This window comes from Spinacia oleracea, chromosome 6 (genome assembly GCF_020520425.1).
Source record: "Spinacia oleracea cultivar Varoflay chromosome 6, BTI_SOV_V1, whole genome shotgun sequence".
Taxonomy (NCBI): Eukaryota; Viridiplantae; Streptophyta; class Magnoliopsida; order Caryophyllales; family Amaranthaceae; genus Spinacia; species Spinacia oleracea.
Genome location: NC_079492.1, coordinates 12,093,578 through 12,112,254, shown reverse-complemented (window position 1 = coordinate 12,112,254; position 18,677 = coordinate 12,093,578). Strand labels below are relative to the sequence as shown.

The 18,677-nt window shown below is 36.3% G+C and overlaps 2 protein-coding genes and 1 long non-coding RNA gene across 6 annotated transcripts; 1 reads left to right on the top strand and 2 right to left on the bottom strand.

The window, feature by feature from the left end:
* The first annotated feature begins 825 nt into the window (after positions 1-825).
* Positions 826-4,394, top strand: LOC130462434 (uncharacterized). The gene is made up of 3 exons (XR_008922628.1): positions 826-972; positions 3,722-3,893; positions 4,204-4,394. It is a non-coding gene; the product is annotated as an uncharacterized lncRNA (long non-coding RNA).
* A 2,138-nt stretch (positions 4,395-6,532) lies between these two features.
* LOC110785910 (cysteine-rich receptor-like protein kinase 25) lies at positions 6,533-12,414 on the bottom strand. 4 transcript variants are annotated; one of them, XM_021990430.2, is made up of 7 exons: positions 11,492-12,414; positions 9,397-10,119; positions 8,779-9,023; positions 7,867-8,077; positions 7,528-7,765; positions 7,009-7,159; positions 6,533-6,905 (listed from the first exon to the last, which is right to left on the bottom strand). In XM_021990430.2, exons 1-7 carry the CDS (start codon positions 12,261-12,263, stop codon positions 6,600-6,602), a joined length of 2,646 nt encoding a protein of 881 aa, XP_021846122.2. In that variant the 5' UTR covers positions 12,264-12,414; the 3' UTR covers positions 6,533-6,599. The 4 variants fall into 4 exon arrangements, with proteins under 4 accessions (XP_021846122.2, XP_021846120.2, XP_021846121.2 ...); XM_021990428.2 differs by having other exon boundaries at positions 6,991-7,159; positions 11,492-12,384; XM_021990429.2 differs by having other exon boundaries at positions 6,991-7,159; positions 9,397-10,116; positions 11,492-12,384.
* A 2,530-nt stretch (positions 12,415-14,944) lies between these two features.
* Positions 14,945-16,480, bottom strand: LOC130462930 (uncharacterized). The gene has a single exon (XM_056831921.1). The coding sequence runs from the start codon at positions 16,478-16,480 to the stop codon at positions 14,945-14,947; it is 1,536 nt and encodes a 511-aa protein (XP_056687899.1).
* Positions 16,481-18,677: the final 2,197 nt, after the last annotated feature.

Here is an 18,677-nt window from a genome sequence, read left to right as displayed (position 1 = left end):
ATTTGGTTACATTTTAGGGTTTCTACACTTTTCATATATTTTTGGTCATTATGTTTTACTGATATAAATTTCTCTAATTTGTATTTTAGGTTTAGTTTGTTGTTTGATTGAATTTAGGACTAGTAATTTGATTTGTGTTAATTAATTTGTCTAAGAGGTTATTTGGATTTCTATAGGATGTGCAGACCGCCGACACTGCTGCAAAGCTTTTTGTGTCAATTGAGATCCAGGGTATTTTGTTTCTCCCTCTTCTCATGTTAGGTTTAGTGGTTGTTTCGATTGTTATTGAATTAAGTTCTTGTCTTTCGATGTTTTCTCGCAATTTCAAGCTACGTACTCTACAAATTGTTATTTTCTAGTTGTATTGATACCATGGAATATACTGCAGTTCTACCATTTTTGGAATTATGGAAATGTCGATTAATTTGGTTAATTTTATGTAGGCTTGCAATCTGATCTGGTTCTAGAAGTATAACTTGAGATTGTGAACTTCTTGAGTTGAAAATCAGGGTTATTGTTCTTTAATAGTGAGTAAAACCAGAGATTGTTGTTTAATTATGAAATATGTCTTATACAGTTATACCATACCAGTTTAGACTATCGAATTATCTACATGAGTATCTCATTAGCATCCCCGTGTTTCTCAGAATAGGAGATTGTTTCCTTGTCTTTCCCTTAGAACTAGGTTGAGTATATTGCATTTGTAGTTGTTCCTTGAAGAAATTTCCTTGAGATATATGAAGTGCAGATAGATATATCAGGTGCAGATATATCAAGACGACTAATGGAGCATAATTTTTCATTTTTTCTTAGGTACTTCAACCCTGTTGGTGCTCATAAAAGTAGGAGACTTGGTGAAGATCCTAAGGGTATCCCGAACAGCCTTATACCTTAAATACAACAGGTTGTTGTCGGCAGACTACCTAGGCTCAATGTCTAAGCATTGACTATCCTACAAGGGATGGTATAGCGGTATGTAGTATGTTATATGATGTTTCCTAATACTGCTCTCTCTATTAATCCCTTGATGTGTTCTACCAAGTTAATGAATCAAGCCATTGATTTAAACCCTTAAGTTGCCTAACTCTACTGGTCTCGCTCAAGTCAACACCAATCTCTTCGATTTCACTGATTTTCTCTTTATTGATTGATTTTTGTGTAATTCTTGGTTAATTGTTTAATTTAGGGCCTGTGGATCTTCTACGTTTAGATTTTCGACTTGTAGGTTAAACGATAGAAGTCTTAGTTTTCTAAGTACTTCCATGAGCTTAATTTGTTTTGTGATTTATTCTAATTTTTGAATTCTATTTGCAATGTTGTTTGCTATCTGGTAAACCTTGTTAAGAGCATGAGTCTGTATTGTTATGCTGGATGGGTTGCTTTGTAGATAATAAAGGTATGGATGCTGAAAAAATGGTCATTATTTTTATCAGTTAATTATCTCTAAAGTTTTAATTCTCGTTTGCAATTTTGTTTTGACTATTTAATTTTGATTCTGCGACTCTTCATGTTCATTTAAAAAAAAAATTGGGGAGAGTACGTTCAAAATTAATTTGTTAAAAAGTAAACCGGAATGCCTCCCTTAATCTATTTGTAACTTTTATTTCCAGAGAGTTCACAATTAAGAATGAAGTATTGGATGGTGCTTTTGGTTAGGCGTCAAATTCAGATATTAGACTCATCTTAATCATATTTAATACTCCTCTTATTTTTTTATCATACACTGGCTTATTCTGTATTTTTATGGCTAATTACTTATTGAGAAATGTATTAAACAAGCACGAAAACAAGGCTGATGAAGGTACTGAACCTACTTCTTTCTTTTTTACTTACCCTAAGGTCAATACTGAGATCAGTGTTGGCTTCCAAGTACCCACACACAATTAGATGTGACTGAACCTATTGCCTTTGCAGTTTTGCCGACCACTTGGGTAACATCTTTTGGGGCCTAAGGGATCATCTTTTTAATAATGAGCAGCATTAGGAAAACAAGAGTTTGGCCAAAACTTGTATTGCTTACAAGTAAGGAAACATCTTCAAGTTTATAAATTAAAAAATAAGCATTAATCTTTTGTAGACAGGAAATCAATTAAATTTCAGGAACATTTCTGCAACTGTTCTGATTTAGACATGTATGATTATTGATCTGTTTAAATCTAGGTGCATTGCTAACTTTGAAGTTGTAGAATTACAGTAGAAATCTTAGAGTTTGGGGGGTAGAAATTGACTATTCTGAATAAGTTGGTTTGTGTTAATACCTACACTTCTCAGAAGAATCCCCCCCCCCCCCAATATTCTATGCCAATTTATAAAACATGGCAATCTGCATATTAGCTCTTTTCAAGGAATGTAATTTTCTCATCTCTGTGAGCCATAGCCCAAAAGTATTAAACTAGTTGTCTAAATCTCTTTCTTGAGCAACCGAAGATCTTTATAAAAGGGGAGATAAGAAATTATTACAATCTGCATGAATTTGTAAACATAATACTTTACATACTATGAAAGTTTGCTAAAGTTAAGGTGTAGCGCTCAACCTTTTGGTATTTTTGACTTAAATCGGAATCTCGATTGCTGGTATTCTTGTGTGGAGTTGTGGACAGGTGTCAAGTCGCTTGAATGCCCTAGGGTACGTATGATTATTCGATACATAATATTTAATTCCTCTAGCTTCCCAGGCATAATAAATTATGCTTTTAGCTTCCCATGCCTGTTCATTTTACCTAATACACTTTGCGATGAATCTGGGTTTAATTCAGCTAGCTTTCGATGCCTGCGAATATGCTTGTTAACTTATCATGCTTGTTCATTTCCCAGATACACTTAGGAATAAATCCAGGTTTTAAGATGATGACTTCGCACCAATTAATTCTAACTTTTTATCATCTAGGTGATGTAAAGGTTTGTTGCTGCCAACCCAGAGCAATTTTGATGAGTGAACTAATGCAGAAAACAAACAACCATTACAAAAGAAGGTTAAAGAGTCTAAATTTTAGTAAGTTCCATATCTGCATTGTGTTTTTTTTTTCCTGTTAACATAAAACTTTAGTTCTAACTACTTAAGCATATCAATTTAGTGGTTAAGATGTTTAGTGTAGGCCGTAGGGTGTCAGTTTTTCAGGGTGATTAATTTGGTGCTGGAGGACGGTTCTTGTGGATGTATGCTTGAATAATGCTTTGAGTGCTGGAAATTTATTTTTCTTCTAATTGGGAAAATTTGGAGAGGAATTATCTTGGAAAACAGCAGCTTAAGCCTCAAGGTTTAGCCAGTTTCCTAGTTTAGACTTTAGACAGTTTAGAGTATCTGTTGTTTCTGCAGTTTCCTTTCATTCAAATATCTGTTTATCAAAGTTAATGTAATTATGTGACAATTGCTGATAAAATAAATTTATCGTTGTATCACACTATCACAGTAGAAGATGCAAAATTCTACTTCCTTTTGGTCTTCATGATTTTTATGAAATCGTTATGGCTTATGGGAACTAAATGAATCATGTCATTATGGATGCTTTTGTTTCTTTGCTTTCTCATGTTTTCCTTTTTCTGTGTTTATCTCTGTTGCAAGACATACTTTTTCCCCTCATTTTCCGGGTGTAGGATTATAGGGTAAGGAGAGAAGGAGAAGCTGGTCGGTAGAGATTCAGAACTTAACAAATAAATTTTTTTATCCATGATCTTGGTTAACATTCAAACAACAAATTTATCGCTATCATGTATAATGCAGGGTGGCTTCTACTGTCGATGCTGTTTTCCTATCATATCCTAATGCATTGCATCTTCTTGGTGCTTTGCCATATGCAATGAAGCAATTTGGGCTCTCCGCACCAGTGTATGCAACAGAGCTAGTCTACAGACTAGGTCTTCTGACTATGTATGATCACTATATTTCACACAAGGTAAAAGCTATCTATCTCTTTGCCAAGTTTATCTCCCTCTTTCACTCCCACTCTCTCTAATTAGCCGTACTAACTAGTACTCGTGCAAGAGGTGTTTATCAGAAGACCTATTCTGTATACTAGAAAATCTTATTATTATCATATGTAGTATGAACAATGAAGTTGATAAGTTGATAAGTAGGAAATCAACCCTCGTCTTTTATTAGAGTGGGCATTTATTATTTCATCGTCGTTTTGGTTGATTTCCTATGACTTGTGATTATTTTGATTTCCGACTCATGCTTATTTCATTTTGTTTTTTTCTTTGAAGATCGTCCAACGTGATAAGGAGCAACATACGATGTTTTTGAAAGGAGAAGGAAAGGGATTTAAACAATGAGAATGAAGGCCAAGATACTTGAGCTTATAAGCTACTACCTCCATTAGATCCTAGTTTTTCTAGGCTTTAGTTCTTTCGGATTAGAAGATACAATTTTTAAGTAACATCTATGTACTATGGATATATTATGGTTAATTAGTAACATTTTCATGTACTATGGATTTTAATGTACTACGCACTTCTACATTTTACGTTGATGGAAGAACAATTATTCAAAATACAAGTTTCATGATTATGTTGCTTTAATTTTAATTTTATGATAAACAAAGATAAGTTATTTATTGCGTATATATTGGTGGCATAAAAAGCGGAGTACAAATAAATTTGGACGCCTTTTAACGTCGTGATGTCGAGCTCATGTAGATTTTAAATTCCTGCCAACAAAAGTTTTTAGACGCCTTTAAGCGTCGAGAACACTAAATAGTAAATGTTTCACGAGGCGGGAAAATAGATGTTCTCGACGCCGAAAACAAATGTCTGGACGCCTAAAAGCGTCGAGATTCTCGACGCCAAACAAGAAATGTGGACTACAAAAAAGCGTCTAGATTGCCCACGCAAAAAAGCGTCGAGAATATTCTCGACTCACATTTTCTCGACGCTTTCACAAAGCGTCGAGCACAAATTTCTCGACGCCTTTTGGCGTCGTCAAATGCCTAAAAAAGCGTCCTAAAAACGCGCGTTTTGTTGTAGTGATGATCTTTTGTCCAAGCTAGGAGTAACACCTGCCACACCTAGCTTGAGGGGGGGTGTTGGTGATAATGCAATTGCTGACAACACAGTGGAGCAGCCATTGAGTCAGCATTACAATGCTGGACTTGCACACTGAGGATTGATACCCATGTAACCGTTTTCTGTTATTGTCAGCCATGTGCCAGCTGTCTTATTTTCCTCTAATTGTTAAAGCCTTGTGATTGGCTGAGAATTATTTCATGTATTGTGATTGGTTGTGACAGCACACCAAGTCAAGAGTATATATAGTTAGTTATGCAGCTTGTATTAGAACTAACTCTCATAATCTTCTTAGCCTGTAATCCGTTTCCTAATTGCAATAATATTATTCTCTCTAGCAGTCTGTTATACTGCCGTAGAGCCACAAAGTTTTCTGTATTTGTTTTGATCATGATTTCAGTTTTCAACAAGTTCTAAACCGGTTACTTATAGATTAAACAAATAGAGGACAAAGTGATTTGGATTCAAATTGATATTGTCCAGCGCGCTAGCTAGTTACCACTTTGGGCCTAATTCAGTACAAGGGTGGAGTTTTGCATAAATATACGTAGGAAAATATGTAAGAATTTTTTTACTACGTACCTTATTAAACAGAGGTATATTACAAGAAATGTTATTAGTACAATCAGTTAGGAATGTCAATACGTTGTACGTAGTATATATACATTAAAAGGCCACTACATTTTTGTAACGTTATAGTACACTTGGAATTTTACTACAAAAAATTGTACCATTAATGACAGGAAATCCCGTTGTCAAAGGCCAGTAATCATTGATTAATGACGGGATTTTCTGTCGCGAACCCGTCATAAAAGGGAGCAGTCGTTAACGGAAAATCCCGTCGTTAACCCGTCGTAAAAGACATTTGCGATAGTTGTTCCCGTCTTTGTTTGGTTGTTAGCGTTTTGGGACGAAATTTTTGACCCGTCGTAATTAGGTTGTCGTTATAGATACAAGTTCTTATAGTGTTTGTAGATCTAAACAGTTAGAGAATCTTGATCAAGTGACGAAGCCAAAGGGATGCAATTGATGACAGACCTTCGACGGAATCAGCAGTGCTTGTCTTTCATAATAATTCATGCACACTTCCAACGCCATAACAGCCAATATTTGCTTTTAGGAATATACGGGACTTTGCACATCAAATACCTTAGTATGTTAAGATGAATCAACAAGCAAGTCGAAGGCCGGGTTGTCTGCCGTTGTAGCTGATGTTGTCCCAAGACAGGGCATGGGTGCATAAATATGTGCAACATATTACCTTCATTTTGAAATAATCTTTAACTTTTTATTTTAGTTCGTTCTGTATATTGTGTTCTATACTATTTTTTAACATTAAGCTTTACTATCCTACATTTCTTACCACACATACAAGTTTCTACTCAATTTTTCTTTAATCTTTTTATTCTTACATGCACCCGCCCAGTTTAATATTTATGTAAATAGTAACTATAAAGATCATTTTTGAAACATAGGTAGTATTTATCATATGTTAAATTAGGTTCTATTTAGAGTGACATATAAAAACATGTAACAAGCCCAGACAAGTGTCATGCATATTTTTTTTAATGTTTTTTTACATTTTACGAAGCCCTTCTCTACCTAGGTTGAACTTCTGTAATGTTATCAATATTTGAATTGAACTCACTGGAGGAACATATACCAAAGTTCTTGTGAAAGTTTGATGATGGACCACTCAATGGTGGTTCCGGCTCAGGGAGAGCCACCTGGTGGCCATTTAGCACCGAAACAATTGTAGCCATTGTCGGCCTCTTATTTGCATCTTCTTGAATACAAAGTAAACCAATGTGAATGCATCTTACCATTTGAACGTCCGAGAAGTTGCCTTTAATTCGAGGATCGACCAAGTCTAATGGTCCATTGTCTTTCCATAAGTTCCATGCCTGAAATGTACATCGATTAGGGTTTAACTAATTTTCAATAGGTTTACCTTTTAGATAGCGAAATCAAAAGCAATACATACATGACCTTCTTGTATGAACTTACTCGTAGAGGTAGACTTTCTTCGTGATAGGGGAAGGAAATTGAACTACACATGTGACCACTTATTACTTCTAGTGCTATTATTCCGAAGCTATAGACGTCGGACTTGATTGAGAAACGACCTGTTAGTGCATACTCGGGAGCCATGTATCCGCTGTAGATTAAGAGTCGTACCTCATCGGTAAGAAACAATATTACAAGAATTTGTATCTTTAACGACAACCTAATTACGACGGGTCAAAAATTTCGTCGCAAAAGCCTTTTGGGATGGGGCTAACAACCAAACAATGACGGGAATAACCGTCGCAAATGTCTTTTACGACGGGTTTACGACGGATTTACGACCGGATTTTCTATTAACGACGGCCCCCTTTTATGACGGGTTCGCGACAGGAAATCCCGTCGTTAATCAACGATTATTGGCCTTTTGCGACGGGATTTCCCGTCGTTAATAGTACAATTTCTTGTAGTGAATAGAGATACGAGAGGCAATCAAGAGAAAAAGAATGGACATGGACTTACTATGTTCCAGCAATTTTACTCGTTTCAGCCTGAATTTGATCTCTTCCAACAAGTCTTGCCAGCCCGAAATCTGATATCTTTGGGTTCATATTTTCGTCCAAAAGTATATTGCTAGGTTTTAGATCACGATGGATAATCTTCATCCTGGAATCTTCATGGAGGTATAAGAGGCCCCTAGCAGTCCCAATTAGGATTTTGTAGCGCGTTTCCCAATCTAGTGATAGGTCCTTATTCTGGCCTGCAAGTTTTCCAAGGAGAATTGCACAAACATGTTTTGTGATGGATGGACGTACTTATAATGTAAGGAAATAAAGGAATGATGAAGTCAGGAAATTATACCAAACAAAACTTTGTCAAGACTTGCATTAGGTAATAATTCGTAGATAAGCAACTTTTCTTCTCCATGTAAGCAAAATCCGATGAGTTTAACCAAATTATTATGCTGGAGTTTTGCAGCTAAAAGAATTTCTGTCTTGAATTCTGCAGTGCCTTGTCCGGAGTATATTGACAACCTTTTCACGGCTACTTCTTGCCCATCTTGAAGCTTTCCCTATAACATGCCAATATTTAAATCAACATGATTTTTTTAACAAGTACATCATGCTTCGTCTTTTTTTGAAATAATAGGGACAATTTACCTTTTCACGCTTTTCCTATGTAAATGTTTGCACATTAATATGTCTGATTTTGTATTGGTAAAAATTATAAAAGTTGACAATCTGAAACTACATATCGAGACGAATCAAATAAGACCACACACAACTATATTTGTTTTTACCCATAAATCACAAATGAGTCAAATTTAAATTTGTAAATAGTGTCAAAACTCAAACTGTTTCTATTATTTCGAAACAGAGGGAGTATACATATGTTACTCGAACTATTTATTTCACTTCAATTACCCCGTCTTTAATGACGGGAAATCTCGTCACTAAAGGCCAATAATTGTTGATTAACGACGGGATATTCCGTCGCAAACCCGTCATAAAAGGGGGTCGTCGTTAATGGAAAATCTCGTCGTTAACCCATCGTAAAAGACATTTGCGACGGTTGTTTCCGTCTTTGTTGGGTTGTTATCCCCGTCGCAAAAGTCCTTTTACAACGGGAATTTTACCCGTCGTTATTAGGTTGTCATAAAAAATATAAATTTTTGTAGTGTGAAATTCTTTCTCGAAACAGTTGAGTATTACACTTACAGACGTACCTATGCCAGACATACAAAAAGAGGATATGATGATTGTAGAAGTGTACCTTGTAAACCCCACCAAATCCACCTTGGCCAAGTTTATTACTTGGTGAAAAATTATCTGTTCCATCTCTTATTGTCTTGAAATCATATTGTAGTGACTCTACTCCAATAATCTCTTCCAAATCCGTTGAAGGTTTTTTCCGCTTATGACAGTAGATGCATAAACAAGCACTTGAGATAAGCAACACCGCAATAACTATCGGAACACAAACAGCTATAATGGTATGTGATGACCCTTTCTGCCTCTCTGTAAAGTATGATTATTGCATCACATTATCAAACAGAAATCCCAAATTATGTGAAGCTTAATATACTTATGTATGTTAGGATTATGAGCGCAAGTGGAGTATGTATTATATAAGGACATTTCAACTTATAATGTTCTGTTATGTCACCTTTTTCACTTATTTCAGGAAAAATAAATTCAGATTAGATAAGTTCAGAAAAATTAAGGGTTATTCAAGTACAAATAAGTTTTAATTAGTTAAAATAAATTTCATAAATTCAATTAATTAAATTCATATATGATAAGTTAAGGAAATTATGTGAAAACAAGGTGAATAGAACCCAACCTTAATCAAAGACAAATAAGACGTATATACATGATTAAGAGATCTAACCTGGAATTTGGGCTTGAGTTTGACCAGGAGATGGAGCCAGTACTAGTGGTACGTGTGTCATTCGATCAAGTTCCGTATCATAACCTAATTGGCAGCTTGGATAAAAGACAGTCACACCCGTACTTGTCTTGTAAAATCTAGATAGGTCATCTAAACCAATTGTCAAACATCTCTTACAATCAAACTCATTTATATCAGAGGTGCACATAGCGAAGCAGAACATTCTATCGATCAATGTCCAATTCGCATACGTGTTAGCAAAATGTCCCCTAGGTGTAGTAAGAGCAGCCTGACCAATAATCGAACTCATCGTTTTATCCACTAATGGAACAAACTTATCAAAGTTCGAGACAACACTATTCTCGTAATACGCCTCCCTTGTCGGAGATGTCTCGCACGAGGAGAAGATGGAACGATTTGCATACCTTAACATACATTCATCGTACCATACAATAGCTTCACTATATGACGGGCAAACTTGTGTTATTTTTATCGTAGCACCTTGGATACACACGCTGCAAATATCTAAGCTCAAATCCTCTCGACACTGATAAATGGCGTACACTTTGTTCGGAAAATTGCCGATACTGGTGTTGTAAAACTTTCGAGATGAAGTTTGAGAGGAAAGACTTGAGAAAAGGTGATTGAGATTACGTTGGTAGGAACTGCCCTTTGTGTAATTACCTTGTGAAGAAGAACAGTAGTAATTTTCAAAGATAACTGCTGCATCGACACCAAAACGTTTGAAAAGTCAATAAAAACACTACAAGAATTTGTATCTTTAACGACAACCTAATTACGACGGGTCAAAAATCCCGTCGCAAAAGCCTTTTGCGACGGGGCTAACAACCAAACAATGACGGGAATAACCGTCGCAAATGTCTTTTACGACGGGTTTACGACTAATTTACGACGGGATTTCTATTAACGACGGCCCTCTTTTATGACGGGTTCGCGACAGGAAATCCCGTCGTTAAACAACGATTATTGGCCTTTCGCGACGGAATTTCCCGTCGTTAATAGTACAATTTCTTGTAGTGAAAACATGGTGACAACAAAACATGTCACCAAAAAATTATGCATTTTCAAATACAGATTTAGAGACGGGTATTATAAACATCTCAAAGTTCAGACGGATTACTAAAATTTTGTGTCGAAAATAAAAATGGAGTTCAAAAAATTCCGTCTCAAATTTATAATACATTTGCCAAATTCTGTTTTATTTTGAGACGACCAGCCTCAATTGGAACATTATAATACCATCCGAAATCCGTCTCTAATCATCATTTTTATATGAATTTGGACTATACAGAGAACAAATTCTCATCTCTAAAAAGTGACTATTTTGTACTCTTTTGCCTTAGATGGAAACAAACAAAAATTTATAAGTCACCAGAGAGGTAAAGGCGTGCTTATCCTACAATGGGGCTTCTCTTTACTTGCCAACCATAATATGATATGTTCGAGAGGAGTTATTAATGTTAATAGTATCTATCCACGTAGAATACTCAATGACTTAAGAGACTATATGCACTTGGGGTCAACTACAGTTGGAAGTAACTAAGGAAATAGGTCCACAATTTATTAGCCTTTTCTCACTTGAGAATCTCGAAAATGAGTAAAAATCATGATTTTGGCGACAAATATTACCCTTTGTTGAACTTAGCTTTAGATGTATCTCGGATATAAATAAGACTTTTCAACTTCTATACCATAAATATTATGACAAGCTTACGTTCTCTTCACCCTGTGTGGTATGATTTTGTAGTTTCAGGTTTTGATTATTCTTGATCTGGTATAGTCTGGTCGGATCTGATTTGAATTTTTTTGGTCTAAATGTCTCTTGTGAGTAACTTTTGCTATTTATGTTCTGGTTTGGTCTAATCTACTCTGAATTTTTTTTGACGTGGTCAAATTTAAAGAAGAATAAGTAATAAACAATAAGAATACAGAGAAAATAACAAAGCGTAACTAAAGGAAGGGACAGAGGAACTTTTCCGACGTGCCAGAGGCATGCATCGATTGCCTTTTTTGGGTAGTGTGTGCAATAAATTTGCCAGGATTAAAACTAGCATATACAAATTAAAGGTCTTACCTTGAGCCGGAGCTTGAGCTTGACCCGGAACCACCGGCACATGCGGCATCTTATCAAGTTCCGTATCGAATCCCAATTGGCAGCTAGGATAGTAAAGCGTCACCCCCGTAGTGATGCTATAATATTCAGACATGTTACTAAAACCAATTGCCAGGCAATTCTTACAATAAGACTCATCGATATCAGCTGTACATAGAGCGAAGCAATACATCTTATCGATCAATGTCCAATTAGCATACGTGCTAGCAAAATGTCCCCGTGTAGTGTTACGAACAGCTTGATCAATAACGGTCTTCAACGTCTCATTTACAACTAGAGCAAACTTTTCATAGTCATTCGATACACTATCTTGATAAGACGCCGTTTTCGCCGGTGATGTCTCGCACAACGAGAAAATAGAACGATTTGCATACCTTACCATACACTCGTCGTACCATACGATAGCTTCGCCATACAAAGAGCACACTTGTGTAATTTTTTTCGTCGCAACTTGGACACACTCGTTGCATACGTCTTGGCTCAAATCCTCGCGACATTGGTAAAGGCCGTACACTTTGTTAGGAATATCGCCCGCCGAGGAGTTATAAAACTTCCTCGATGATGGTTGGGAAGAGAGACTTGATAAGAGTCGATTGAGATTATGTTGATAAATACTTCCCTCGTTGTAATAACCTTGATTAGAACACCCTTTCGCCTCAAGAACGACTGCCGCATAAACACTACAAATTTGGCAACCAAAAAATAAGGTAATAATGTAAGGATTCATCCCCATGAAGTTAGAATAGGTGATCTATGAAAATAAGGGATGTTCCATATAAAAAAAGTTAAAAACTACGAAAATAATTAAGGGATAAAATGGCAAATAGAATCCAAAAGTGGGGTAGTTTGTCATCGAGACATCATTCAATACTTTAAATTGTGTTGACATAGTTTTCTTGTTTGGTTTCAATCTCTTTCAAAGAATAATTAATGAATTCGGATTGTGGTTGCCGCTTGTTTTCAAATCATTATTATTTGTTGTCTACAGAAATATATTTATTATTTCTGGGTACACATATTCAAGATTTTAGTGGAGTTGGTAATGTCGATAATACCATAAGTCGATAACCATAAAAAAAACAAAATGATGAATAAAAAAAATGAGAGGGAGGGCCCGTATTATAAAGGGTAATTTATATATACTCGGGTGTATAATGCTTACTTTTCTTGAATGAACATATAGTTCAAATTCAATAAAAATATTGTTCATAACCAAATAATGTATAGTAAATGTAGTTCAAATTCAAATAATATATAGTAAATTGTTTCATTTGCCCACATATGCTAAAACTCCTCTCCGTGTTCATTAGGTGCTCGATGAATTTTAATCAGAGTGCATACCCGAGTACGTATATTACATATTAAACCGGTGGTATAGAATTTAATTATTCGGAGTGAGGGTGTGATTTTGGTCGAGTTAAGTTTTTTTTTTTTTGCTAAGCAAGAGAGAAATATATTAATTGGATCAAACAATTACTACTTAAGCCAATTCCAAGTCATACAAACCAACTAGGTTGGACTCTATGCCCTTGAAATTAGCAAACACAAAGCTAAACAAGCTCTAAAATACAACCAGAATCCCTAAAAGGCTATTACAAGTTTGTGAACCATTCACTATCTCTCTTGCTTACATATTTTGGCAGAACTACCTGAATTTTGCTCTTAACCATTTGCTTCAAATCCTTCATACTCTGACTGACAGTGGGAATGGAATTATCCCAAAAACTTGTGTTTCTACACGTCCAGATCAGGTAGACAGCAGCACCAACAGCTGCAAAATACACCTGCTTCCTGAACTTTGAAGCCTTACTTTGTCCAGCTTTTCTGACTAACTGAACCAAATTGCCATGAATAGATAAACCTATCCACTGATGGACTGCTATAATAATTTGCTTACTATACTGGCACTGAAAGAATAGATGATGATGAGTCTCATCATCCAAGCCACAAATCAAGCAACTAGCATATTGACTAATGCCAATATTTGCTAGTTTGTCTGTAGTCTGAAGTTTTGATTGAACAGCCAACCAGCAAATGAATCTATGTTTTGGAACATTCTGCCTATTCCACACCATTTTATCCCAATGCACCCTTCGCTTGTCTCCTAGGATTTTCTCATACACTTGTTTCACTGAATAATGAGGCATGTTCAAATCTGCACAAGTAAAAACCTGTTTCAGCTGCTCCTTTGTATTGCACACTTGTTTCCAGTACCAGCTAGCAGTAGAACCAGGCTGATACTCCCACCAATCCCCATCCTTTAAGTAGACTGAATTAATCCACCTAATCCACACATTATCCTGCTTCTTGACTAAAGCCCAAACATATTTCCCCATAAAGGCAATATTCCACTTCTGAACAACTCTAAACCCCAACCCCCCAGTGTGCTTGTCACTACAAACTTTATCCCAAGCTATATTGTTTGGTTTATGACTGAAAGCATGACCACTCCATAGGAAGGCTCTGCAGATCTTCACTATATCTTGAAGAACACCTTTTGGAAGTACATAAATTTGTGCCCAATACATGTGCAAACTTAGTAAAACTGAATTAACAAGCTGCATTCTTGCTGTATAGGATAAATTCCTAAAACTCCAAATTTTTATCCTAGTGATCATCTTATCCACCAAATGAGCACACTGAGCCACAGAGATCTTCTTAGAGCATATGGGGACCCCCAAATATTTGAATGGCAACATACTTCTAGAAAATCCAGAAACATCTACCACCATCTGAATATCAGATTCATGCATGCGATGACAGTAGATAGAGGATTTTTGCTGATTTGCCTTTAAGCCAGAAGTATTAGAAAACAACTTGAAAGCTTGAAGCAACAAGTAAATAGACTGATAATCTCCCTTGCTACAGATAATCAGACCATCAGCAAAACATAAGTGAGTAATTAAGACCAATCCCCTTACACCTTGGATGAAACTGGAACTGATGCATAGAGCTCACTCTATTCAGAATTCTAGAAAAATATTCCATGCAGATGACAAATAACAGAGGAGAGATAGGGTCTCCTTGCCTCAATCCTCTCTTGGATTTAAAGAACCCATGCATAGAACCATTCAGTATCAAAGAAAACATGGGAGTAGTAACACATTGCATAACCATATCAACAATTTGCTTTGGGAAGTCCAAAAAAACCAGCATCTCCTGTAAGAAATGCCAATCAACAGTATCATAGGCTTTTTGAAGATCAATCTTCATAAGGAAGCTAGGCTTAACCCTTTCCTCCTATATTGCCTGACTAAATCTTGCACAACCATAATATTATGAACTATGTATCTCCCATGAACAAAACCTCCTTGATTTTCCATGATGAGATCAGGAAGAACTTGTCTTAATCTCCCACACAATACTTTTGTTATGCACTTATAAATAGTGTTGCAGCAAGAGATTGGCCTGAACTCACTCACATCCTTTAGTCTTGGGAATAAGAGTAATCACAGTGTGGTTCACCTCCTTCAAGATTCTTCCTTGCTGTAACATATCAAGAATGGCTGCAATGACTTCATCCCCAACAATATGCCAAGCATCTTTGTAAAAATAAGAACCAAAACCATCTGGACCAGGAGCTTTAATACCTGGAATAGAGAAAAGAGCTTTCTTAACTTCATCTGCTGTATAAGGAGCATTGAGTATAGCTTTATGATGATCCAAACAGACTGGCCCCTGCTGCACCACCTCCTTGTTTACTGGTGTTCTATTATCAGAAGTACTACCTAGGAGCACTTTATAATAATCCAAGAAAGTTTGAGACACCCCATCAGCTGTATCTTTCCATTCTCCTTGCATATCATAAATGCTATATACTTGATTCTGTAACTTCCTAGTCTTGATACTCTGATGAAAAAGGGAAGTATTCTCATCTCCATCTTTAAGCCAAGACAATTTTGCTTTCTGACTGAGGAAAGCCAAATAAGCATTATGTTTCTCCTTATAATCCTGAATTGCAATCAACTTTGCATCTGCAAAACTTTGATCAGAAGGATTATTATGCATGGCAGTTTGTGCACTCACCATAGTCTGATAAGCTCTCAAATCTGCTGCTTGAATATCTGTAAAACCTACTTTATTCAACTCTTTAAGAGCCAGTTTAACTTTTTTCAGTTTATTAATCAAAATGAACATTTTAGTGCCAATAAACTGAGTATTCCAAGCCTGCTGAACAATTTCAGAAAACACAGGTGAAGACTTCCCCATAGTAAAATACTTGAATGGTTTCTTCCCTCCATCATCTCTGGGATACACAGAAAGAAGACCAGGAGAGTGATCAAAAAGACCTTCTGGCATAAAACACACTTCAGCAACAGGAAAGCAAGTTTGCCAAGCATGATTAGCCAAAAATCTATCAATTATTGAAAAAACCATGTTGTTACCTTGTTGCTTGTTGTTCCAGGTGAAAATATTACCCACACACTTAATGTCCTCCATACCACATGCATGCATACAGTTACTCACATCCACAATATCTCTATGTCTGATAGGAGCTCCAATTCTCTTATCTAATGCCATAACACAGTTGAAATCCCCACACACAATCCAGGGTTCTTGAGTGTTAAGCAACAACAAATCCCTCCATAGATCTTGTCTCATACCAGCATCATTAAAAGCATAAACAAAAGTGCAATAAAAGGGTTTCCTACCACTTACAGGAGTAACATGGCAATGAACAAACTGACTGGATGCAGCAACAATGTTAACTGTGAAGCAACCAACCTTCCAGGCTACAACTATCCTACCACCAGAGTGATAGCTAGAGTTGCTAGTAAAGCACCAATTTACAAAAACTTTCTGATAAAGCTTCCCTAGATTAGAGAGCTTCACCTTATATTCTAGGAGCCCCACCAAACCCACTGCATACTTCTGAATAAAGTGATTCACCTCATTCTGTTTCTGTATTGAGTTTAGGCCCCTGACATTCCAAGCTAACACTCTATCCATTAGAGTTGGAAGAGTTCCCTCCTCCAGGCACCACTATCCTTGTTCATCCCCTTTATACTGTTCTCCTACCAATTCCTCCTTATCAATTAAAGAAGCCTCCAATACCTGAAAAGTATTAGAAGTTCTAACTGGAGTTTCTAAACCAACTCCCACTCTAATTGGTCTCAAAGATCTTTGAAAACCTTCTTGATCCACAATAGGACTAACCACATGTTCACCCTGCTCAGTTGATTGAACTGGAATTGAAACAGATGGTTGAGCTTTCCTAATCCAGATCTTCTTCTGACCTTGTCTGCATTCAGTCTGTAGATGACCAAACATCTTGCATTTAGTGCAAATTGTTGGCCTCCATTCATAAAATATGGCAACTCTCACCATAATGCCATTCTCATCTCTGAAAGAAATAAAATCAGGCAACTCTTGAGACAATGGTACATCCACCATGACTCTAGCAAACTGAAGTTTATCTCTACTGATTGTGGCCTGATCCCTCCTTAGTGGCTTGCCTAACTGTGCTACAATCTTAAACAAAGCCTTTTCCCCCCAATACTTGAAGTTTAGCTTCAATTGCACCCAAATTGGCACAGATTGAAGTTCTGGTGTATCCATATTCATATCAGAATTCCAAGGTTTCAGAATAAGAGGCTTACTATCAAAGAAATAGTGACCTCTCAACACCTTATCTCTCGAGTCCATAGTAAGAAATCTCACCAGAAAAACCCCCTTTCTCACCATGACAACCTTATCAACATTCAACTGTTTCCAAATCCTTCGAATGAATCCCTCCATGACATTGATAGGAGGATTAGCCCCCACAATGTAACACACCACAGCAGAACTCCAAAATTCAATCTCCTCTTGAATATCATCAAAATCAATCTCAACAGGGTTACTCTCATCACTATGAATTTCACTAACATCAACATTATCAGAAACAATCTGTTCTGGATTCAATTTCATAGGTATTTCAACATTATTATCAAAATTAGTTGCATTATCAGTAGCAGCAACCTCATCAAATTGCTGCAATATAGGGATTGAAATCGTACCCACTTCCATATTAGATCGAGCAGTACCTTGTTTCATCTGCTTTGCTGAGCCATGAATCACCTCCATAAACTCATTAAAAGAATGCCTCACTTCTGATCGAGTTTGAAGATGCTGCAAACCTGATTTTGGCGTGAAAATTTCATTTTCGAGCCCAAAATCCAGTGCCTCTACCCCTATAACTTCCTCAATACTGCGTGTTTTCAAAGCTTGTGAATCTGATGATGGACCTCGAGGTTTGCCTTTGCCATTTCCATGCTTGCTGCTTTGAGATTTCGAGCCAAATTTCCTTGCCATGGCTACGGTGAACGTTAAGCTAACTGAAGGAAATAATGCCCTTGGTCCAAGTATGCATTCTATGTTAAGTCTAATAAGTGCGGTTCAGTATTAATTAACAAGTTAATAATTCAGTGAGATCAAGTGAGCTGAATGCCTAGCTAGAGGCCGCTTCAGTTTGTCATCGAGACATCATTCAATACTTTAAATTGTGTTGACATAGTTTTCTTGTTTGGTTTCAATCTCTTTCAAAGAATAATTAATGAATTCGGATTGTGGTTGCCGCTTGTTTTCAAATCATTATTATTTGTTGTCTACAGAAATATATTTATTATTTCTGGGTACACATATTCAAGATTTTAGTGGAGTTGGTAATGTCGATAATACCATAAGTCGATAACCATAAAAAAAACAAAATGATGAATAAAAAAAATGAGAGGGAGGGCCCGTATTATAAAGGGTAATTTATATATACTCGGGTGTATAATGCTTACTTTTCTTGAATGAACATATAGTTCAAATTCAATAAAAATATTGTTCATAACCAAATAATGTATAGTAAATGTAGTTCAAATTCAAATAATATATAGTAAATTGTTTCATTTGCCCACATATGCTAAAACTCCTCTCCGTGTTCATTAGGTGCTCGATGAATTTTAATCAGAGTGCATACCCGAGTACGTATATTACATATTAAACCGGTGGTATAGAATTTAATTATTCGGAGTGAGGGTGTGATTTTGGTCGAGTTAAGTTTTTTTTTTTTTGCTAAGCAAGAGAGAAATATATTAATTGGATCAAACAATTACAACTTAAGCCAATTCCAAGTCATACAAACCAACTAGGTTGGACTCTATGCCCTTGAAATTAGCAA